This window comes from Muntiacus reevesi, chromosome 22 (assembly GCF_963930625.1).
Source record: "Muntiacus reevesi chromosome 22, mMunRee1.1, whole genome shotgun sequence".
NCBI classification, from domain to species: Eukaryota; Metazoa; Chordata; class Mammalia; order Artiodactyla; family Cervidae; genus Muntiacus; species Muntiacus reevesi.
In genome coordinates this window covers 30,565,549-30,590,933 of record NC_089270.1, presented here as the reverse complement: position 1 = coordinate 30,590,933, position 25,385 = coordinate 30,565,549, and the positions used below count along the sequence as shown (strand labels likewise).

At 37.5% G+C, this 25,385-nt stretch overlaps 1 protein-coding gene across 1 annotated transcript; it reads right to left on the bottom strand.

The window, feature by feature from the left end:
• Nucleotides 1-1,222: 1,222 nt before the first annotated feature.
• LOC136152656 (UDP-glucuronosyltransferase 2C1-like) lies at nt 1,223-24,027 on the bottom strand. Its single transcript, XM_065913972.1, has 6 exons — nt 23,307-24,027; nt 13,244-13,392; nt 11,351-11,482; nt 5,734-5,821; nt 3,885-4,104; nt 1,223-1,718 (listed from the first exon to the last, which is right to left on the bottom strand). The coding sequence occupies exons 1-6, from the start codon at nt 24,025-24,027 to the stop codon at nt 1,439-1,441; spliced, it is 1,590 nt and encodes a 529-aa protein (XP_065770044.1). The 3' UTR covers nt 1,223-1,438.
• Between the last annotated feature and the right edge of the window lie 1,358 nt (nt 24,028-25,385).

Here is a 25,385-nt window from a genome sequence, read left to right as displayed (position 1 = left end):
TAAAATTCAAGCTGTGTTTTCAAGCTTATTGCAGATTTCCAGCAGATGCTAGTTAGTAAGAAGCCTAAATACTTGTGCCTGTAATAGTGATCAAAGGACTATTTATGTGAAGACCAGGGGAAGTGATGGAAGTGAAGGAAGAAATGAGAAAATCCACTGAGTTTCTCTTTAGATGGAGAAATCATTCCCCATAGCAAATAGCATTTCTGAGAAATGCATTTTCCCCAATGAATCTGCGGTGTAGCTCTAAGAAGTTTGCTTCTTCTCTCCAAATGTATATGTTCTAAGTAAAATTAATATAGGGATTTTTTAAAATTAAGTTAGTTTAGGACTTGCCTGTTGGTCCAGTAGTTAAGAATCCACTTGCCACTGAAGGAGACATGAGTTCAATCCCTGGTCCAGGAAGATCTCACCTGCCACAGGGCAACTAAGCCTGTTCAATAAGACTACTGAACTCCCTCCCACTCTAGAGCTCCCAAGCTACAACTACTGACACTCACATACCCTAGAGCCTGTGCTCTGCCATATAAGAAACCACCTCAATGAAAAGCCCATGGACTGCAACTAGAGTAGTCCGTGCACCTAGAGAAGGCCCATGTGCAGCCATGAAGACATAACACAGTGAAAGATAAATAAATAAATGAATTAAAATAAATGTTTAAAAAATTGTTACTTTGAAAGGATGGGTATTAAATTCCGGTCATTTACTTTTGCTCCATCATACCAACAACCATGCTAATCACTGGCTGTCTGAAGCTATGAAGTGTTACAATACAAATTAAGTACTATTATTATGATCCAATGAGTACTATCATTACTAATGTCCAAACGAAGGGCAATCTTCAGATCAAAGACAAAGCAAAGGTTTGTGTTCCAAGAGGGACAACATCTAATGTATGATATGAAAGAAAATTGAAGGTGCAAAATGTACTTTACAGATGAGTAGAAACCCTGTGAGTCTCCTGATCATCTTGACTGGAAAGGAAGCTTTGACTAGAGTGTGCAGTACATTACTCCTTGTCTAGTTCCTTTAGAATATGTGCAATAATTAGTACATACGGAACCCAAAATCATGTCATATATTAAGGAAATAGTCAATATTGTTAGTACTGAAAATAGAATTACTCGTTATGTTCTTAAGGCCTCAAACAGCATCTCAACTGATTGAACTGAAAGCAATGAATGAAGTAAACCACTGCATCGTTAATGGTAGCAACTTTTACGTGTTTATTTGTTTATCCTCTCTTTTTAAAGAAAAGAGTCTTTTAAACCATAATTATAAACCATGCGGCATATTTTTGGAGTGAGAGTTTGACTTGATAAGCTGAGGAATGGACGAGAACTCAAGAGAGTAGAAATCTGTTCAAATCAGTGGCTGGGATAATTCAGATGGATTGCATCAAGGTTTCTAGTCGAACTGTTAAACAAAAAACAAAAATTACTCTCTCTTTTTCTTCTTTGAAATTTTACCAAACTTCCCACAACAAAACAGGCAACATTTAGTGACCAGGAATAGAATAGTTGCCACACAGGCTAACAGGAAGCCAATCACATCCAAAGAGTGGTGCTGGTACCAGGTGAGGTCATGGAAGGCTGGGCGAAGGTGCTTGGCTCCTTTATGGCGCATGACAAACTCAACCCAGAACACTGCTCGGTCCAGGGGTTTCACAGGCTGATCATGGTGAATTCTTGATAACTTCATAGCATTTTCTTTATAGCTAAGGATTGAATATATAAATAGCCACTTTAAAATTTTGTTAAGGACATGATATACCTAAAATTGCTATATACTATTAAAAGAATATTACATAATTATGAATATATTATGTCATAAATGATATCACCAAGAGTGCAGAATATACATGAAAGTTTTTTCCTCTTGAGATACTTCTAGATATGGTAGTTTATTAACTGAAACTTGTTGGATATTTCATAGTCTCTATAATAATTGGAGGTAGGAGAGAATTTCTAACTGGAAGTAGCATTTTAAAGATTCAGAAAGAGGAATGTAGAATATGTAATTTGAGAATACAGAATTTTAATCTTTTTTGCTGAATGTGGTGCTGGGAACATAATAGTGACAGAAGCAGCATTTGAGGGGCAGAGCTATGAGAAAATATCTCTTCCTGTACTCCTCTTCCCTCTCCCCGATTCGGTTTGGATTATTAGTGCTAAAAGAAACTAGTTTTCAACAGCAGCAGGAAAGTTTTCAGTCTGAGATTTTCATGGCCCTGACATTCTGGATGAAAACAAGAAGCTAGATGTGATCCTCTGAGCAAGAAGTAGGGGCTGAGAGTGAGTCGATGGTATATCAGTGCTAGTCTCAATTTGCCCCACCCGCATCTTCCCCTGCTGTGTCCACCACACCATCCTTTCTTACATCTGTGTCTCTATTTCTCCACTGTAAACAGGTTCATCAGTACCACTTTTCTAGATTCTGTATATATGAGTTGATACATTTGTTTTTCTCTTTCTGAGTTCCTTCTCTCTGTAAAATAGGCTCTAGGTTTAGGGTTTTTAATGGCTCACTTAGAGGAAGTAATCCTTTGGGTTTGTGAAGGAGATGGAGGAGAAAGGTTATTCTCCCACACTGAAGTGCAGTTATCATTGATAGAGAGTACAGAACATTAAATTGTAGAAAAATAATGAAATACATGTAATAAGTTCTGAGAAACAGAATTGTGAGCCAAGAGAAAAAAGTATGCAAAACCCTGTCACCATTTGGTTAAAAAAAAAAAAAGACAGCTCTTTCTTAATATACAAGAATTTAATGAATAAGTACCTCTAGATATAGTCAGGAAAACAAGGAAAAAACAATAGCTCTGAGACATAGAAAAAAATTTTTGTCAGGTTAAAAATTTAATAAAAACAAATCATTCAGGAATATATATACCAAGCATGTTATGCAAAGTTGCTTCAGCTGTGTCTAACTCTTGTGACCCCATGGACTGTAGGTCTTCAGGCTCCTCTGTCCGTGGAATTCTTTAGGTAAGAATACTGGAGTAGGTGGCCATTTCTTTCTTCAGGAGATCCTCCTGACCTAGGGATCGAACCTCTCCTGCATTGCAGGCAGATTCTTTAACATCTGAGCCACCAGGGAAGTCCCAAAATGTAGCCTGGTCCCATTTTTATACATTTTTTTCTTTTCTATTTATAAATTAGCACAAAGAAATATCTCAAGTAATATTTCTATACTGGTAATAGGTTATAGATACCTGAAGAGAGCTAACTGATTTTTTTCAACTTTATTTCTCTATATTTTTGCCACATTGCCTAAAATCTTTATAGTAGTAATATCTGTAATTTTAAAGGCATAATAAATGGCTTCCTAGGTAGCTCAGTGGTAAAGAATCTGCCTGCCAATGCAGGAGATGTGGGTTGCATCCCTGGGTCAGGAAGATCCCCTGGATTATATAGGTTTTTATATATAAAAATCTCCATTTCCCCTGGAGAAGGAAATGGCAGCTCACTCCAGTATTCTTGCCTGTAGAATCCCACAGACAGAGGAGACTGGTAGACGAAAGTCAATGAGGTTGCAAAAGAGTTGACACAACTTAGCACTGAGCATGCACATGAACAAAAAATAATATTAGCAAAAGTATGTGTGGCTCTTTAAAAATAGTTTAGCTGATTTAAATAAATTTAGCATTTCTTTGAGGATGAAATCTATTCTCCAGTAACAACAATAGGTAAATATTTTCATAGAATTTGAGAAGTATATGACAATAATTTATTTGATGTTAGATACGTCCTGGTATTTATTTATTTATTTATTTATTATTTATCATTTAATATTGTATTAAAGTATTGAATTAAACTGAATGAAACAATTACTCCTTTTAAAATGCCAGTGTTTCTCAGAAAACTGGGTACTTTATACTCACGTAGGGTTGTTAATAACTTCCTTCAAAGCGTTAAGCAGATCTGAACTCGTCATTCTCTGCAAGTCTAATTCAACAGCTGCTCCTCTGGCTTTAACACGAGCAACATTACCATACTGATCACCAAACAGGGGGATTCCCACCATAGGGACCCCATGGTAGATAGCTTCATAGATCCCATTTGTTCCACAGTGAGTGATAAAAGCTCTGGTTTGGGGATGACCTAAAAAGAAAAGAAAAAAAAGAAATCAGTATTCTAAGTTGAAATAGAAATAGAAAGCCATAACATCTCTATAAATAATTAAGTCAGTTAGGTAGCATCTTCTATATGATTGTGTGCAGTGAAGCCACATATAGATTCCTATAAGTGCTAAAGAAAGTAGCAATTGATTATTCCAGGCTAAGCAGCAATTAGTGATTCCAGCAAGTGAGTCATTCCATAAACCTTTGAAAAATTTGTGCAGAATTAAACGATGGAGAGTACCTGCCATTGGACAAGTAATTGGGATGAGGATGCTCTAATAAACAGGATCGAGGGATTTAAGAAAAAATGCTTCTGTGAATGGGACATGGGAGGTGAGATATGCAGGGTTTCAATGTGAGAATGTTGGCAGCACAGAATAGAAAGATAGACCAAGGCAAGTTCATTAAGTATCTGTCTAAGAAAACAGAATTGTGTGTGTAATTTTATAGTAAAATACACACACATTACAAATGTGAGCCATTTGTAATACACTAGATGGTGAAATGGTTTACCAGATTATTTTTTTTTTCCCCAAATAGTCAAGGCAGGGAAATTTGCAGAGAAGTGGATGCATGCAGAGGAGAAAATGGATACAGAGAGTCAGGAAGGTGTTGTCATATTCTATGCCATATAAGTAATGACAGCCTGATCTAAAGGTACTTTCCTTTACCCTGATTCTGAAGAGGCAGAGATTATATCATAAGTGGAAGAATTATAAACTCCATATTTATGTTAGAGCTTGAAAAAGATTCTACCCTTGACCAAAGTCTAGTCAGGCTCCTCTGAACTCTTCTCAACTAGGTCCTGGTTTGGGGGGTTCTTTTTTCTCTCTGTGTTACCTCATTTTAGCAAGCATCCTATCAAGTCAGTTTCCCTAGACTCTTGAAACCTTGATGTTTGATCACCTCTCTGATTGTTGATTCACCCCTCACCATCCCCCTATTTGATACCTGATCACTCTGGTCTGCCTTCAGAAAGAATCTGATTTGGTTGTTTTTGCCAGAATCCCTCCCCCCTTGTCTGTGATGCTTACTCATTAATTTTTCATCTAATGACCATCCACTCTGTACTTTGCCTATAAATTTTCCTCTTTTCCTTTTTGACTCAGAGTTGAGTACAATCTCTGATTTTCTGTGAAAGTCTATTGCAGTAGTATTCATCCTGATGGTCTTGGATAAAGTGTTCTTTACAGTCTTTGGGGGCTTTTTTGGGGGGCGGGGGTTGATAGTTCGAGATTCTTGGTAAAGAATCTACCTGCAATGCAGGACACCCTAGTTCAATCCCTGGGTTGGGAAGATCCCCTGGAGAAGGTAAAGGCTACCCACTCCAGTATTCTGGCCTGGAGAATTCCGAGGACTGTATAGTCCATGAGGTAGCAAAGAGTCAGACACAACTGAGCAACTTTCACTGCACTTTACTTCATTTACAGTCTTTAACAAGTGTCATGGATAATTTTTTCTTTAACAAACTCCAGAAGAAATGTGAAGAAGCCATTAAGGTTTTTGTTTCTTATTTTGAATACAATTTTTTTGGATTTATTTGTTATTGAGTAATCATTCAGATTATTCCTTATTTATTTCTGTTTGATTTTCTTCTCTTTGGTCTTACCCAGAAGATCATTCTGTGGAATCCATTCATATATCCGGGTATTGGCTCCTAAATTTTCTGGTTTCTTTCCTCCATATTTCCACAGAACCTGTTAAGGCAAGTGTCTTTACTTCATTTGAAGATTTCTAGAACCATATCCTGTCAGAGGAGGCAGTTAACTTAGAATTGATCAGGTTTGATGCCTCTAGGTATTATACAAGCGATGAGGCCCTAGTGATTAAGTAATGAATGCTTTTAAACCATTGACACTTAACAATCATATTTTCAAATGCTTACAATAATCCTCATCTATATACTAACAGGTTAATTCTCACTTAGAAGATGAAGAAAAAAAGGACAATCTTTACCTGAAACAATTATGTATTGGCGTTACTAGGTTATTCTGGTAAAGGGCATTTAACAACAAAATTTTCAGACGTAAAGAGGACAGATGTTATTTACCTAAGAGCTTGTTAGCACTCTGACTTTTGATATACAGTTGGTAGTGATATAGAATCGAGTATTGGTTTCAATATCCGGTTAGGGAATTGACATCCTGCTTCAAGCCACCACCTGCTAAATTTCCCTGAGATCAGACTGACTACTATGAGCCACTGGCTCCTCTGAAAGTAATACCTACTGGCCTTCAAAGTCAGTGCTCTGAGAGATTGACTTCTGAGCACAGAATACCTGGGCTAAGGAGTCCAGGATTGGGTTCAAACCTTTCAGTCTTTGGGAACAACCTCTGCTAATTAGCCTACTTGGGGATATGAGTCTTGACTGTATTACTTCTCTATCCTTCCTATCTATCTAATTGTGTTCCTTCTTTATACCTTTAGGTGTAGAAGATCTTTACAGCCCGTCTTCTGTTTGTTCTCATCAATAACTGGTCTGTAATTAGGATCTATTTTAGTGTGCCTAAGGAAAAAGCTGAGCTAGGGGGTCTTTCTACTCTTCCATCTGAACCACACTGCCATTATATTCTCTTATAATCTTTTATCTCTATAAATCCATTAGTAATCTCCCTAGGATCATTTCTAATTTTAATTTTTGGCATTAACTCTCTTTTTTCTTTTTTCCAGTTTAGCTAAATGTTTGATCATTTTGCTGACTTTTTTAAAGTACTGGTTTTTTTATTTTATTGATTTATCCTGTTTTACTTTTAACCTATTTTTGTTTGTTTATCTCTGATCTAATAATCATTACTTCTTTGCTTTGGCTACGTGTTGGTTCAGTTAGCCTTCTTTCTACAGTTCTTTAAAGTATAATCTTAGGTTGCTTGTTTTAGATCTTTCCTCTCTTTCAATGTAGTCACATAAAGCTATAAGGGCTTCCCTAACAGCTCACTGGTAAAGAATCTGCCTGTCAATGCAGTAGACATGGGTTCAAACCTTGGGTTGGGAAGATCCCCTGGAGTAGGAAACAGCAACCCACTCCAATATTCTTGCCTGAAAAATACGATTAACAGAAGAGCTTAGTGGGCTTTAGTCCATGGGGTTGCAAAAGAATCAGACACTACTTAACTACTAAACAAATTCAAATTCAATAATTAAATTTCTTTCTATGGCCCTGCTTGCTTACCATATATTTTCTTGTCTCTTGTGTTTTCATTCATTTAAAAAGATATTTTCTAAGTACTCTCATGCCTTATTGCCTGACCTATTGATCCAATAGCAGAAAATAACTCAGCTTCTTTATAGAAAGAGGAAGAGATTCATCCTCTTTCATTTACTGTTGTCATAATTTATATATTTATGCATTGTGTTCCTAATTACATAATTGCTTTTAAGAATTTATATATTAAATTTTTGAGATTTTTAAAAGTTAGATATGCCAGCCAAAACTACAAAAATACTAACTTTTATAATTGAAGACTGCAATTTCACATCACTGCATATCTTTATTTCTTCATATAGTTTTGTGTTACTGTTTAGCAGACTTTTATTACAATCAGAAAGCTTTCCTTTTGCATTTTTTAAAATCTAGTGTTAATGATGTTCCTCAGATTTTGCTTTTCTAGGAATGTCTTAATTTGTACTTCAATGTTGAGGACATTTTCCTCATATATAATTCTGTTAAAAATTTTGTCTTTCAACACTTTTGAATTTATCAACTAACTGTCTTTTCAAGGTTTCTGATGAGCAATTGGCTGATCACTGTATTAAAGATACCATATATGCAATGAATTCTTTCTTCCTAGCAATTTTCAATATTTACTCATTATCTTTGGCTTTCAAGAAGTTGATTATAATATGTCTTAATGTAAGTTGCTTTGAGTTTATCCTATTGGAAATTCATTAAGCTTCTTGGAGGTATGGATTCATTCATGCTAAGCTGTTGCAGTAATGTCAAAATCTTTACAACCCGATAGACTATAGCCTGCCAAGCTCTTCTGTCCATGGGATTCTCCAGGCAAGAATACTGGAGTGGGTTTTGTGCCCTCCTCCAGGGGATCTTCCTGATCCAGGGATCGAGCTCACAACTCTTAAGTCTCCTGCATTGGCAGGCAGGTTCTTTACCACTAGCGCAATCTGGGAAGCTTGTGCAGATTCATACGTTTAATAAATTGGGACTATTTTAAGCCATTATTTACTTTAATATGCTATCTGCCAATTTCTCTCTTTCTGGGACTCCCACAGTATATATGCTAATTCACAGGATGGATCCCCACAACTTTTAGACTTTGTTCATTTTTCTTCTCTTTTTTCTTTTTCTGTTCCTCAAACTTGATAATTTCAATTATCCTTTATTAACATTTGCCACCTCTTCTTAATATCTTCTACTTCTGTTAGGTCCATACTATTTCTGCCCTTTATTGAGGCCATCTTTGCATGAAATGTTCACTTGGTATCTCTAATTTTCTTGACTAGATCTCTAGTCTTTCCCATTCTATTGTTTTCCTCTATTTCTTTGCATTGATCACTGAGGAAGACTTTCTTATCTCTCTTTGCTATTCTTTGGAACTCTGAATTCAAATGGGTATATCTCTTCTTTTCTCCTTTACTTTTGGCTTGTCTTCTTTTCACAGCTATTTCTAATGCCTCCTTAGACAGCCATTTTGCTTTTCTGCATTTTTTCTTGGGGATGGCCTTGCTCCCTGTCTCCTGTACAATGTCATCAATCTCCGTCCATTTTTCATCAGGCAGTCTGTCTATCAGACCTAGTCCCTTAAATCTATTTCTCACTTTCACTGAATAATCGTTAGGGATTTGATTTAGGTCATACCTGAATGGTCTAGTGGTTTTCCCTGCTTTCTTTAATTTCAGTCTGAATTTGGCAATAAGGAGTTCATGATCTGAGCCACAGTCAGCTCCTGGTGTTGTTTTTGCTGACTGTATAGAGCTTCTCCATCTTTAGCTGCAAAGAATATACTCAATCTGATTTCGGTCTTGACCATCTGGTGATGTCCATGTGTAGAGTCTTCTCTTGTGTTGATAGAAGAGGGTGTTTGCTATGACCAGTGCGTTCTCTTGGCAAAACTCTATTAGCATTTATCCTGCTTTGCCTGCTTCATTCTGTATTCCAAGGCCAAATTTTCCTGTCCATGCGGTCCATGAGGTCTCATAGAGTCAGGTACAACTGAGCAACTGAACTGAACTGAGCTGAACATTTGCTGATGTTTTGCCTCATGTCTGAGTTAGAACCCCTGCAGTGAATTTTTCACTTTAGTTATTGTAATTGTTAACTCTACAACTTCTTTTTGATTCTTTTGAAAAATAATTTATTTCTCATTGCCAGTACTTCCTTTTGTCCCTGTATCATTTTCTTCTCTTTATCATTGTCTTCCTTTGTTTCTTTGTCCATCTTTAGGACAGAGTTTTTAAAGGATTTGTTTCTAGTAATTCCAAAATCTAGGATCTCTCAGAAATTGTTTTTCTCAATTTATTTTATTCCTTTTTTTTCCCCTTCATTCCTTTGATTGGGCTATATTTTCATCTAACTCTCTATGTCCTCTGATATTGGTTGAGATGTGTGCACTGGATTTTTTTTTTTTTTTTTTCTTTAAGATCTCAAATCTATTATTTCAGCTTTAATTTTTTTGTGAGTGCACTGGATTTTTAAACAAGATTCTAACTCTGGAAATCTGATTTGCCCCTTTGACAGGGTTTGCTTTGTATATTTCTTTGTTTGACTCTTGAAGCATTTTTATTTGCCGGGAAACAGGCTGAGGTTAAAGCTTTAGGCCTTCTAGATATTTTATGAACCATTGTCTTTTCATGGACCTGCACATAGCTTTCTAAATTCCACCGGGTGAGGTTGTTTTTCGATGGCCTAATTCAGTGACTTGCTCCCAAGTGGACAAAAACAGGAAATAAAAAAAAAAAAAAAAAAATAGGCTTATCCTTTAAAGTTCCTGGAAATTGCATCTTCTAGTGAAGGTTGAAATGACTGTGGCCAACTTTTGTGCCTCACCTCAATCATCCCAGGCAGTAGTCCGCAATTAGACTTCAGACACACAGTATTTGGAGGTTAAAGTCTCTATTGCCTCTTATGCCACCACAAATCACACCAGGAATACAGGCATGCAGGCTACTGTGAGGCTGGGTGATGGAGACTTTCAAGTTGCTGCTATTCTAAAGGCCTTAAATTGACTGAAATTAACCACAATTTCCACCTAGCCTTTCCACTGTGAGTTGCAAGTACTCAAGAGTCCAGAGTTTAAATATCATTACTTCAGATAGCTTTTGCTGGAAGAATTTTGTTTATGCAGCGAGGTTTCGGTGCTTCAAATTCTGTCCTGGTTTAACCCCTAAGCATTGTACATTTTAATACAATTCAATATTCTTATGAAGATGCTTTTTTACATTAAATATTGAAAAGGCACTGCTTCCACAAAACAATTTGTGAAAGTAATTTGGCTATGAATACAATAATTATTGTGAGCATTTATAACAACATTACAGGTAATTCTCTGTTTTAACTAAAGCTAGGGGAAAAAATGTCTTTGGGAGTTTATGAAGAACATTATTCAGTTATAACCTAGAATAGTATCAATAAAAATTTTAATTTAGGGTAACATCATAGAGGGAACTACATAAATCTTTATTGTATTAATATTATTAAAGTTTTTAATTATTTAAATAGAAGAATCATTGTTTAGGAGTATCCCAAGAATCTAGGCTGTTACTTCAAGGCTCAACCAGGTCCTGATTGATCCAAATTCATTAACTATAAGGAAATATAGTCCCAAGGCCTCCTGTGAATCAAAACTATAATTTAAAATATTATAGTCTTTAAAATATTTAAAATAAATATTCTTTTATTTTCAATCATGGCAGTTGCAACTCATTAAATTAAAGTTGTACCTTATATTAAAACAAAATAATACAAACAACAAAATAATGTTAGATTACATGGAAGGTTTAAAATCTAGGCACAAGTCTTACTGATTAACAGTAGTGAATGATTCAGTATTAGCTCATTGTTTAAAGAAAATTCTGCAGTATGTTTTCCTGTTAGCAATGCCAGGATATCAATTACATGTGTTGTTTTCACAGTTAATATTTTTTTATATCTCAGTTAAATTGACAATAACAATACCAATAACTTCTACATTTTGAAGCATACTTTTTAATTAAAGAATTTTTCCTAGATTCTAAAATAGCTGCCCCTCTCTTAAAAAATATAAATATTTGACCTTTTGTGGAATCTGGGCAAGAGCTGATGCAATCATTTTAGACTTTTCTTCTGTGAGGTTTTTGACCATTGATCCCAGAGTAAACACCACGACTCCATCTTTTCCAGAACTTTGAACAAACTCTTCAAACTCCTGTGAAGAAAACAGTCTTTGTTATGTGAGAGTTTAGAGTTATGAGTCACACCCTTTTCTCAATGTGCCTGAACTAAGAATGATTCTATTTTTTCATGTTAACCATTTCAGAGTACAGAATATGACCTGAAATCACTGGTTAATAGGCAAATTAAAAATTATTTAAATTGGAGGTTCCCTTCTAGCACATTAGAGGTGTATGTGTGTATGTCTTTACAAATTATTGACTACATATATCTTTTGCCATTGCTGAGCTCTTTACTTGTATCATTTGACTCTGATCCATGGTAACTAAAGTAATATATATAGATTTGCAGATGAGAAAGCTATCTCAGAAATGTTAAGTAATTTGTCCAAGGCTACAGAGCTTCCCTGGTAGCTCAGCTGGGAAAGGATCCACCTCCATTGCAGGAGACCCCCCCTTCCACTCCTGGGTGGGAAGATCTGCTGGAGAAGGGATAGGCTACCCACTCCTGTATTCTTGGGCTTCCCTGGTAGCTCAGACTGTAAAGAATCCGCCTGCAATGTGGGAGGGCTGGGTTTGGTCCCTGGGTTGGTAAGATCCCCTAGAGAAGTTAACAGTTACTCACTCCAGTATTCTGGCCTGGAGAATTCCATGGACAGAGGAGCCTGGCAGCCTACAGTCCGTGGGGTCCGAAAGAGCTGGACTCACTGAGTGACTTTCATTTTCACACAGCTATGGTTGTTACAGCCAAATTTCTAAGTTACTTAAGCATGATTAAATATGCCATTTTACTTTGAATGTGATGCTATATGTGTCTATTATATGACTGCCATTCTCAGAGTATGCATTATAAGAACTTCTGCATTACTTGTCCAGTCAGGAAGTTATATAGCTACCTCATTTCTAAATGTGCTGTGGAACCTTCTACCAAGAGAAAATCCTCCACTCCAGGTGGATTCTATCCGAAGACTACTTAGTATTGCTCATTTGCTTTTTTCATAACTTACCCTATGATCATTTTTCCAGACTAATTTCTTTCCTCTATTTAAACCAAACAAGTCATTACTGCAAGTTCTACCAGGATTTTGGGTGAGCCATCACACCTCTATTTAATCTTTTCTTACAGTGTCGTAATTTCTCTACCATGTCCATTTCTTAGACTAGGTTATGCTGAATAACTTGCAACAAAAATCTCAGTGTCTTGGGGTTTCCCTGCTGTTTCAGTGATGAAGACTCTGCTTTCCAAGGCAGGGGACGACTGTGCAATCTTGGTCAGGGAACTAAGATCCCACATGCTGCAGCAGCACAGCCAAAAATAAACAAGTAAATAAAAGGCTCCAGAATCTTGGTGTCTTAAAGCAACAGCTTCTTTTACCATATATTCATCTACTATTGCATGTATTTTTAATCAAGATTCAGATTGACACATGCCGTTCACGTCACAAAGGGAAAGAGAACTCTAGATGGAATAAGTGCATCTGACAATTAAGAGTTGGATATGGAAGTTATACATGCCTCTTCAGCTCATACTCATTGCCCTGAGAATATTGGACAATTTCACTAAACTCAGGGGCTGGGAATTTTATTTTAGCTAAACATCTGGCATATTTGGTTAGCATCAGTAATCATTACCACAATGGTGTAGAAAATTTGGTAGCATAAAAGTCTAATGTGGATAAGTCCCATTAATTCTTGGGTCTAGGTTTTCAGTTTGAATATCAAATACTAGAAAAAATAAACTACAAATCATTCCAGGAGGTAAATACTGAGAGAGGCAAAAAGACACATTTAATTACCTTAGGCAAGGGTTTTGCAGGCTTGCAGTGCAGTCCTCCAACAAATTCAAAGTTAGGTAAGTAAGGGTGAGGAAATTCAAAATCCCAGTTAGTTCTCATCAACCACATTTCAGCTTTTCCCATAGTCTCACATAATTTGGCAGGTTTTCCTGAATAAAAATGAAAGATGATAGAGGGAAAATCATCTGACATGCTAGGTGGGACATATTTTATCTTCGAATTTCCCATGAAAAATCTTTAAAGAACCAATATTAGTTCTATGCAACCCAAGAGAAATCAAAAATCTTTTTCCCCTCCAAGAGTACAAAATACTGAGACTATGAAGAACCAAACACAGAATTAAGTATGGAATAACCAAAGACCTTCTGCCTTATCTCTACCAACAGAATCTTTCAGCTTGAGCTACACCTGAGCCCTACTCCATGCTCAGAATCAGCAGGTGCTCTTAAGCAATGAACAAGAAACTCAGCCAATGAATCTCAGCCTACTGTCATACAGTCTCCTCCTCTTCTGGAATTCCAATTTATCTCATCCTCATCGCTCCAAAAGTCTCTGATAGCTTTAAAAATAAGCAACTTTTTAAATTGAACCATTGTTTTCTTTTCTGGTATTGGAAATGTTCTGTTACTACTAAGCACATCCTATCCAGAATGGAAATCTTATATAATAAAAATCTTAAAGTGATTATCTTCTTTGCCATACAAAATTAGTTTCATGAAACTCTGTCCTCTTTCGTGAAGATAGAGCACTGCATCATAATCTGGTGGCAAAATATTTTCTATTTTGACCGACTTGCTGACAAAAGTGTCCCCTTTCAAAAGAAGTGGAAAGCATGTGAATATTAACATAATAGCAGCTCAAATTAGTGACTCTGATTAAATCACTTTCCTTAGTTTGGAGCAAGAGTTTCATTTCTGAATTTATATAATTACTGCGGTATAAGGAACCTTATTCAGAATGTCAGTGTTCTTTTGAAAATGTACTCCATATCACCAATAAAAAGAAACTATAGCTATTTGGATTCTCACCACATGATTTTTTAAAAAATGTTTTCCTTGATATTCTAAGAGTGCTGAAGTTTTGATTAGAAAATATGAGGGAGTTTTGAATTGTCAGGGAAACCTATCTGGTTAAGAGATCACAAGCAAATCTCAATAATTTAGGGGTCTGATTCTGGTAATGTCTAAGATATTCAAATTCCAGTTTCAGACCTAGTATAGACCTCATATTAGAGCCTTAAGTGTCAGCTATGGGTATAATCTTATTTTCTTTCTGAAATGCTTTACTCCTCGGCTCTTTTAATGACAATTTTATTGACATACAATTTACACCATACAATTCTTCCTTTTAAATACACTAAGTGGTCTTTTATGCTGCCTTCTTTTATTTAGCAAGTTTTCAAGATTGATTCCTAAGGTCATATGTATCAGTACTTCAAGATTTTTTGTTCTGAATAATACTTTTGTACAGATATACTTCATTTTTTTATCCATTCAGTAATTGTCAAATATTTGTGTTGTTTTCATATTTGGCTCTATGAATAATGTGGTTATGAGCATTAAGGTATATGGTTTGTGTGGATAAATGCATTCACTTTTCTTTGTTAGAAGCCTATGACTAGAATTATGGGGTCATATCATTGATTTGCCTTCTTTTGTTACCCAAATGATATCTTTTTTAGTTAAAATCTGAACTCTTGTTATTAATCTAATGTGCTTCAAGCATCTTATTGAAAGGAAGGCAATATTGTACAAAAACTATAATTAATCTGAATAAAGATTGTGAGCCAATATCTCAAATTTGGAAAACCATTTCCCAAAGTTCCAAAGCAATACCACTTTTTGTATTATGATGCTGCATTTGTTGGATACAGGACAATTCAAAGATTATTTATATCTTTAGAAAAATGTATCTATGTTCTATATTGTTATTTGTTAGTGATTTACTACATATTTTTGTTTTTAGATACTATGAAGTTAAATGTTAACTTGCATATTTCTATTTAGTAGAAAAAGTCATCTCTTAAATTAAGATTTTATTGCCTTATTAGACACTGATTATTTTTGTGTCTAACCTAATAATATTATCCTAACATTCTTTTTCCTCCAAAGCTGTTTATAAATAGTTCCTCAAAATATTTTGAAGCAGATGCAATCTTACCTGTTTCATCATCAATTATTAGAACATATTCATACATAATAAAGTTAATAATTACATAAATTATAAGTCATATTTTTAATTTGAAAAAATATACTTGGAATTCATTTTTTTTTTTTTTTGGAATTCATTTTATAATGGAGATTATAAATTGATTCTGAATGATAGTCTATATCTAATAGTATTTTTAAATTTATAAGTAAAAGAAATATTTTCCTTCTATTTTATGCCTTTATTCTTTTTTTTTTTTTAGATTATTGATATATTCCCCAAAGAATATTTCAGGTGCCAAGAGCTAGGAAAGAATCAGAGACAAGAGTTATGTCCTATCACTAACTTCACACTAAATTATGTTCCTAAGCTGAGTATCAAACTGCTGGAACTAGGAGTAAACAAAACTCTTAGATCCAGCTGTAGATCAGTCACTTCTTGATCCACAGTTGAGAAAATGTTATCAGGATGAGATATCAATGACCTTTTCTCAGTTTTGCATTTTGTACCTTGTACTTTAGACATAGGTGAGTGATGGGTGCAACAGTTTCTGCCTATTTTTAGGGTCAGTTCAGTTCAGCCACTCAGTCATGTCCGACTCTTTGCACGCCAGGCCTCCTTGTCCATCACCAACTCCCGGAGTTTACTCAAATTCATGCCCATTGAGTCGGTGATGCCATCCAGCCATCTCACCCTATGTCGCCCCCTTCTCCTCCTGCCCCCAATCCCTCCCAGCATCAGGGTCTTTTCCAATGAGTCAACTCTTCGCATGGGGTGGCCAAAGATTTTTAGGGTCAAGTCTAGAGAAATAAACACATGTTTCTGTCACAAAATGCCTAGAAACTATCTCAACGTTACATGTCCACTTGGGTTAGGTCTTATGCCTTGTTGAACACACAGCATATTCCTGGGCAACATACTTCATTAGAAACATTCATATTGTTTCTGAATTGTTGAAGAAGTGATTTCTCATAAGAAATTTAGAATGTGCTGAAAATAAGGAAAATGAAAAGATCTATATAAAACAAAAGATTACAACTACAAGGGAAATTTTTTAAATTTAATAATAAACTAATCTTTTAGTAATGGCACATTATTAGAGATATTTCGGTCCAAAATAGTAAAAAAAAAAAAAAAAAAAAAAGAAAAGAAAAGAAAAAAAGTAACTTTAAAATGTATGTAAAACTAAAACTGACTCCTAAAAGCCAAAGCAACCTGCAGGCATAACATTTCTGATTTCAGGCAATATTGTAAGCTATAGTGATCACAGCCATAAGGTATAGGCCTAAAAACAGGTACATGAACAAGTGGAACAGAATCAAAAGCCACAAAATAAACCCATACATACATGATCAACTAATATTTCAAAAGGGAGCCAAAAATATTCAATGAGAAAAGATCATCTTTTAAATAATCCTTACTTGAATAAAAAAGAAAAAGGATATTCAAATGGAAAGAATGAAACTAGACTCCAATCTTACTGCACTACAAAATTAACTGGAAATGGATTAAAGATTTCAGTGTAAGATCTGAAACCATAGAGTTCCTAGAAGAAAACATGGCAGAAACTTTTCTTGAAATGAGTCTTCAGTGATTTTTTAAGCATGATACCAAAAGCATAAGCAACAACAAAATTAAAAATAAGCAAATGAGACTACTTCAAACTAGAAAGACTATGAACAGCAAAATAAAGTATCAACAAAATGGAAAGGCAACCTATAAAATTAGGGACAATATTTTCAAATCATATATATGATACAGGATTGCCATTCAAAATGTCTAAAGAACTCACACAACTCAGTACAAAAATAAAAAACAAATAATTTAATGTAAAAATGATCATGTGTGCATACATGCTAAGTCACTTCAGTCATGTGATCCCATGAACTGCAGCCTGCCTCTGTCCATGGAATTCTCCAGGCAAGAATACTGGAGTGAGTTGCCATGCCCTTCTCCAGTAAAAATGAGCAAAGGACTTGAATAGACAATTTTCCAAAGAAGATATTCAAATGGCTAACAAGTACATAAATGGGTGCTCCCCATTGCTAATGAGGAAAATGAAAATTAAAGCCACAATGAGATATCACCTCATGCCTGTTAATATGATTACCATGAAGACAGGATATAACAAACGCTGGTGGGGATATGGAGAGAAGGGAGCCCTGGTGCACTGCTAGTAGGAATGTAAACTGGTGCAAAACTCTGGAAAACAGTACGCAGGTCCATCAAAAAATAAAATGATAAAACTACTACCACCTCCCATGTTCACTATAAACAGTGCTATAGCATTGTTTACAGTAGCCAAAATATGGAAAAATTCTAAATATTTTTCAACAAGTAAATGGATAAAGAAAATATGATTACATATACCATGAAATAGTATTAAGTCATGAGAAAAAAAAAGACAACCTGACATTTGCCTCAATATGGATGGAACTTGAGGAAATCATGGTAAGAGAAGCCAGAGAGGTAAAGACAAAAACTATGTGAAATCACTTAAATGTGGAATATTAAAAAAACACAAAACAAAAAAGAAAATGAACTCATAGAAGCTGAGAACAGATTGTTGGTTGCCAAATGCCAGGATTGGAAAGTGGGTACAATAGGTAGGTGAAGGTGGTGAAAGAGTATAAACTTTCACTTATAAAATAAGTAAGCCCAGGGGATATGAACTACAGTATGTTGACTATATTTAGCAATACTGTATTGTATATATGAAATGAGTTAAGGGAGTAGATCTTAAAAGTTCTCATCTCAAAATTAAAAAGTTGTAACTACATGAGATGGTGACCATTAATTAGAGATCTTGTGGTGATCACTTCACAATATGTATAAACAAAATTATTACATTGTATGCCTGTGATAAAAGAAAATGAATTTAAAGCAGGGCAAAAAAAAAGTAACATAAATTTTTCTTTGCCATTTGGGCCACTCACCACCCTCCTCTTTAGCGTACATTGCTTATCTATATTCCACATTAACTACGTCTCCTTAGAAGACACAGAAATACCAACTCATCAAACAAACAAATGAACAAAACAATTTCCTTTTAGTGCTAGCAAGGTAACTCTTTAGGAGAAAGCATTCCTTCCTTAATCCTATAAGGTGTCACAATGACCCACCACTCGCTTTGGCCTGTGTAAGCTGCCAGCATTACTCTGATACATAAACTTTTGATGTATAACCCTCTATCTCAAAAACTCATATAACTGTGCTTTGACTTCTAATGGGGGGACTTTTTTCAGAACTTTCTAAAAAACTGTCTCCCAAGTTATAATCTTAAGGTTGGCTCAATTAAAATTTTCAATTTTTTCTACAGATTAACAATATTCTGTTGAAACCTAAAATTTGTACAAAGTAACATGTCAATTATATCTTTAAAAAACTAACTGAATGATGCAAGCAGAACATGGCTGATAGGACCCACATGGGGTCTCATCGATAAGATGGCTCATTATTCATGGTGTAGCTATTAAACCATCAACCCCCATAACAGAGAACTGAGAGACTTTGGTTTTTCTGGAGTAGGAAGGCATAGCAGAGTAAATGACCCCTGTGTCAATGAGAAAGGAGATCGGCTTACCTGCCACTCTAAGAGTTACCCTGGGCTCCATAAAGGTGATGAGAGTTGGGGCCTGGGGCCCTGGGCACCTTCAGACTTCAGAGGCAAGTCTGAGGAGGCTGTGCAGAGCTGGGTCAGAGGATACCTGCTCAGGACCAAGAGGGGAATGTCTGGATCCCTGGAGGGGGATTTGGGCAGTCGACCTTCCAGTGTCCCTTTATGCCACAGCTGGGGCATGGACCTGGAGGGGCCGTGGCTTTAGTCATGAGCGGGCCCAGTGGCCTTCTTTGCCACGTTTGAAGCAGGGACCCGTTGGCTTCCTTTCTTTGTTGGTTGATGGAGGCTTGGAGGATGTAGGGCAGTGGCCAAAAGGTGGTATTTGGCCTGATCTGGTTGGGCCTTCTCTAGCTTTGCCTGTTCTCGATTATTGGAAATCTCAAAGGCTCAAATTAAAAGGTCTTGTTGAGGGGTTTGAGGGCCTTCTGTCTTTTTTAGTTTCTTTCAGATATCTGGGGATGACTGGGAGATAAAATGGGTGTTAAGGACAACGGTGTCCTCTGCTGAGGTGGGGTCTAATTTTGTATATTTTTGTAGTGCTTCCGTTAACCTGGATAGAAATTGGGCCAGGTTTTCATCTAGTCTTTGAGTTATTGCCGGGAGCCAACACACGAGACCCTACCCCTAAAAAGGCCATAGGGGAGAAAACCTGACGGGCAAGGCGAATCAGGTTTTCAGGGGTTTTGGAAAGCTGCCCCCGGCTCTCACCTTAAAGATGATATCTGTCTTTCTGATGCCTGCCTCAATGGACTACTCCCTAATTTCTCTGACACAGGCAGGAAGGCCTTCCCCGATCTCTTCCCAAATAAGAATCAATTTAGAATTTTAATCAATAAGTTTCCCAGGTGGTGGTATTTTATGAAATTATTTAGGGTGAAAGGAGTGTTTTAATTCAAACTCCTTTGCTGGTAGTTTTGTTAGCCAAATGCATTTATGCGCTTGGTACTAATATGCATGATTGCTTATAATATCCTAATCATAAAACAGCATAAAGAACCTGATCACCTAAAGTCTTTAGTAGGCACAGAGCCCTTCGGGGGTGAGGAAGCCCTATGAGAGAACATAAAAATATTATTCTAAAAGTGGTTATAGTTAAAGATTTAGAAAAATAAGAGTTTAAATTTGTTAATTTTAACCAGGAATGCTAAACAGGGGCTGCCTCACTGGAGCTGCAGAGTCTTTGTGTGGTAAACCTTTTAGATAAATTTAACTGATAACTTCTCCAAAAGGACTGACCTTTGTGTTCATTAAAGAATAGATTACGGAAAACAGCTTTGCATTCACCTAGGTCATAAAATGTCAATAGGCCCCAAGGCCAGAAGATAATGTACGAGACCCTCATAAACAAAGAAGTATGCAGAAAACACCCTGGTTTCCTGAAGGACAAGCTGACGTAATGTTAAACTATCTTCCCCTTAGAAATGTACTAACTTAGGGTATAAAAGCTATGGTAAAAAATAAAGCATTGCCAGACTCTTCCAGACCCTCTGCACCCCCGTCTGGTCATTCTCTCTCTCTCTGTCTCTCTTTCTCTCTCTCCCTCGCAGACTTGGCCCTAGCAAGGCTAGTCTCACGTCTCTCTCTCTCGCCGACGCCGTTCATCCTGAGGGTACCCCCTGGATCCTGCCGAGGCTGGACCCCGGCAAGTTATTTCCCTGCAGCTTATCGAAGTCCATGGCTTTACGCCCTGCCTTTTGAATGTCCACAATGAGGCAAGCAGTCATATGATTATGGGCTGCTCACCCAGGTCTCCCTGCCTGATAATCCCAGTTGGGATCATCTCAGGGGACAACCATTGAGCCTACAGGCTTAATGTCCTGTGTATCTCACCAGCATGCGCCTGAGAAGCTTTCCATACTCCATACTCGTTCCTTCTCTTCTGGAAGAAGAGTAGAGGAAAGTATAATGTATATATCATGCTAGGTTAAGTCATAAGACTGGGTAAGATCCTTAAATTCTTTTAGTAATTATCCGGGTCTGAGGAGGAGGAGCCAAGACACTTTTCAATCTGAGATAGAAGGTGAGGGAGAATGGGACATAAACCTGGACAGTGCCTTCTGCTCCAGCTGCTTCAGGTAAAGGCAGGCGTGGAGCAGGGCAAGGAGTGGGGTCCTGGGGTGAAGTTTCCTGCTTTAAAGTTGTTGGAGAGGGGATCTAGGGAGGTCAGGGTAAAGCCTTGGAACCCTCAGGGCAGAGGCTGGGGCTGAGGTCTCAGAGCTTGTCTGAGGCTCGGGCAGGGAAGGATGTTGGGAGCGGCCTGCCCCTGAGAAGGAGGGAGGGAGGAGGGGACGTTAGGTGGAGGTTGTGGAACTGGATCTGGAGCGGCTACGAGGGGATTGGGAGCGGTAGGGGGTGGGCTGTGGTCGGAAAAGTGGAAGGAAGAAGAAAAATCTGAACAAGGGTCAGGAGACATTGCATTAGGAGGATGTGGCCCAGAGTGGGCTAAGAGTATTTGAGAAGTAGGAGGGGATTCCCAGAGAGCGAAGAGCAAAGAAAGCCTGAACGTAAGGGACTTCTAGCCACTCGCCGTTGCGGCAGCAGAAGTTATCGCGCTCCGGTAGAGTACTGTCATCGAGACTTCCGTTTTCTGGCCGCTGGGACCTGTTATCAAGTCGGCTTTGCGGCCAGTGTTAGAATAGTGAGTAAGTCTTTTTGGTCTTATCTCCCCTTGGAAGCCCAAAGCTTTTAGATTTCGGAGAAGGCATCCCAGAGGAGTAGATTTTGAGGGCTGGGATTGAGAATTTCCCATTGCGGCCGAATAGGGAAGTTAAACAAGGGCGAGAGAAAGCGAGGCGAAAGGTCCGATGGTCTCCGTTCTCTCGGACCTGCGCGCCTTCCGGTTCTCGGGACTTTGGCGGAGAGTAACAATAGTCTGCTTCCAATGGGCGTCCGCTGTTTCAAAGTCGGGCGGGACACGAGGCCGAGGGGTGAGGGCGTGGGGATCCTCCCGCCGATCGCTAGGACTCCAGGTCCCAGGGAGGGGGCCGCCCAGCTGCGGTGGATCTTCCCTCCCGGTTTCCGCACCAAAATGTAAGGGAGGTGCAGAGAAAAAGCGAGCGAGCCGGGGCAGGCAGACAAGAAAAGGAAATTCATTAGAGGGAAAAGAGAGGGTGACTGGCTCTTAAGGAGAACCAGCGTTCTCCCTTTCTGATGGAATCCTTCTTATACACCAACGAAAAATTCCCCGACGGCATGGTCGCATAGCTGGAGGTCTGGAATCTGGTGGTCTCACAGCTTTGAAAAGATAGGCGCCAGTTGAGATAACAGGCTGTCATTTGGGCAATTTGGTCAGTCTCACTCACTGTGCTTTATTCTTTGTTTGTGAGGTCCACATAACCAGCCATCTTATCAGTGAGACCCCCATGTGGGCCCTTTCAACGGCTTTCTCAAAATATCTCCTGCAAAATTCTCCTTAACGCAAGTATATAAACTTTTTTTTTAAAATAAGCATATACGTTATGCAAAAGGAAAAATGAAAGCATAAAAGGACTTGCTGAAACGGATAAAATCTTTAAGCTCAGGATCAAAGCTCAATAGTTCATTTCTAATCCAATTATGAATAGAACAGCAACAATAAGGCAACAATAAAATACGTTTAAAAGTCTGGTTAGAGAAAAACATTTCTTGTTTCTTTCTTTTTTGGAAGGCAAGAAGCAGGTGAAACCTATGTATTTTATTTATTTTCCAGTTTCTTACTCATCATGTTACAAGCCTGGGAATCAGCAAACCAAGCCTTCAGAGGATGCAAACAGAAGGCCTGAGAAACAGCAGGTTAATCGGAAAGAAAACGGAAGGTGTAATGCCCTATTCTAGGGGATCTTCCTGACCCAAGAATCATCAAACCCCTGTCTCTAATGTTTCCTGCATTGGCAGACAGGTTCTTTACTGCTAGCACCACCTGGGAACCCTGCATATAAAAGGAGAAGTAAACAAGAGAGCGTAGCCCAAGGTTATGGAACTTAAACACTGTCAGATTTGGGTTTTTGTAGATATCCTGGGCGGGGCGGGGGGCGGGGGGGAATAGCAGCATTGAATAGGATTTATGGATAAACATAGAGAATATTTGTTCTCTGATAAATTTTTAGTACTCAGTAATCTAAAACAAAACAAAAAAGGAAAAGCTTAAGAATAAAGAATGATAAAGAATTGTGATTATTGTTGTTATTCAAAACAGTTAAGAAACATGAGCTTGGGTATCACTCGAAGAAAAACTTTTTTAAGTTTCCATACAGTCAGATAAACATTTACATCTTCCATATGAAGTAAGAATCATTATTACATGCAAATATCACTTACCTAAAACCTTGCTGTAATATTCATCCCATTCTGGAAATACAAAATATGAATACATCAGGTCACCTATTGTATACGATAACCAGTTCTCCAGCCTCTGTATGAAAGTCATGTTGTCTGTCAGTCCTGATATGATGCCAGGAACATATGAAGAAGGCATCGGAAGCCCAGCACAGTTTCTCTCAATGACATTCCCATAGGAAAACCGAAAGGAGTATATAAATGGAATATTGAGAAGCTCAGCCACTAATTCCCCACAGAAGCTTAAAGGGTCAGCAATACAGATATCAAACTTAGCTGCCTGAAGCCTGCTGAGCAACTCCTTGTTTGTGACAACACTGTCACAAAGTCTTCTGGCTGTTTCTAAAAATAATTTCAGCAGTTTTGTCAGTTGTACTTGCTTCTCCCACCATGAAACTTTTGGCAGTTCAAAAGAAAGTGTGTAGAGACCAGCATGGAATTCTTCCATGAAACTTTCTTTACTTATTGGAATTTGAAGGATCTCCACGTTAAAGGGAATCTGGGTAAGATCAAACAGAGAACTTGTTGAAGGTACGAGGACAGTTATCTCATGCCCACCAAGGTGAAGTTCATCCAGAATAACCTTTAAATTAATCCAGTGACTAAAATCCATGGGCCATACAAGTATCTTTCCGGTCCTTCCAGAGTCAAAGAACCATACATGCAGCATGAAAAGGACATAGAAGCCTTTCGCAGTCTTCATAATCAACTCTTGCTGAAACTAAATCTGGACTTGGACCAAGTGCATGAAACTCAAAATCCAAACATCTCTCCTTGACTGTCCCAATCAATTTATACTAGGTCGGGCTGAACTTTGGTTTATGTACTTTGTATTAAAGATTAAAGCATAATGAAACTGCCTTGATGGGAAAAAAACAAAAACAAAAAACAGTCGATAATGTCAATAAAATAATTAAGGGAAAAAGAGAAACACCTCAGAATGAGTTTCCAAACTTCTTTTATGAGCTTCTCTGGTGGCTCATATGGTGGAGAGTCTGCATTCAATGTAGGAGACCTGGATTCAATCCCAGGGTCAGGAAGAAATAGCTACAGAAAAAACAAAACAAATAAAAAATTTCAGAATGAGATTTTCAAAACTTCTTTTCATGAATATCAAAAACAGTGGACTTGAAGTTAGACATCAATTCAATGTAATTTCTAAATGATGTTAAGAAAGTTGATCATCATCTGATGAATATTCAATTAAGACTAGATTTTTTGGATATTTTCCTCTGATTTGATTTGAACATTCATTGAACAGAATGGCCTGTCTAATATTTCTTTTACTGATGGCAGATTCTTTATCCACTGAGCCACTAATATTTGTCTAAAAATTTGTACTCATATTTTCTTTTGTCTGGAAACTAACAATCTCTTCTTATTTAAGAAGGATATCATTCTCAAGTAAAATATTTTAGGTCACATATTTTGTCTTTCAGAACTTTGAATATCCCAAACAACTCTGTCCTGGCCTGCCGAGTCGCTACTGTTGGACGCTCAGTTGTGTCCAACACTTTGCAACCCCATGGACTACATCATACCAGCCTTCACCATCCTTCACCATCTCCCAGAGCTTGCTCAAACTCACGTCCATAGAGTCGGTAATCCCATCCAACCATCTCATCCTCTGTCATCCCCTTCTCCTCCTGCCCTCAATCCTTCCCAGCATCAGGGTCTTTTCAAATGAGTCATCAGGTGGCCAAAGTATTGGAGTTTCAACTTCACCATCAGTCCTTCCAATGAACATATAGAATTGATTTCCCTTAGGATGAACTGGCTGGATCTCCTTGCAGTCCAAGGGACTGCAAGGAGTCTTCTATGACACCACAGTTCAAAAATATCAGTTCCAGGGCTCAGTTTTCTTTATAGTCCAACTCTCACATCCACACATGCCTACTGGAAAAACCATAGCCTTGACTAGATGGACCTTTGCTAGCAAGGTAGCATCTCTGCTTTTTAATATTCTGTCTAGGTTGGTCATAACTTTCCTTCTAAGGAGTAAACGTCTTTTAATTTCATGGCGGCAATCACCATCTGCAGTGACCTTGGAGCCCAAAAAAA

What these genes read in the sequence shown, in the direction of transcription:
- LOC136152656 (XM_065913972.1), bottom strand. Translation starts at nt 24,027, where the DNA reads ATGAAGACTGCGAAAGGCTTCTATGTCCTTTTCATGCTGCATGTATGG. An exon ending in ATATTACAGCAAGGTTTTAG is followed by an intron (nt 13,393 to 23,306) that starts GTAAGTGATATT and finishes ATTTTTATTCAG; the next exon opens with GAAAACCTGCCAAATTATGT. An exon ending in GAAGTTATTAACAACCCTAC is followed by an intron (nt 1,719 to 3,884) that starts GTGAGTATAAAG and finishes TTCAATCCTTAG; the next exon opens with CTATAAAGAAAATGCTATGA.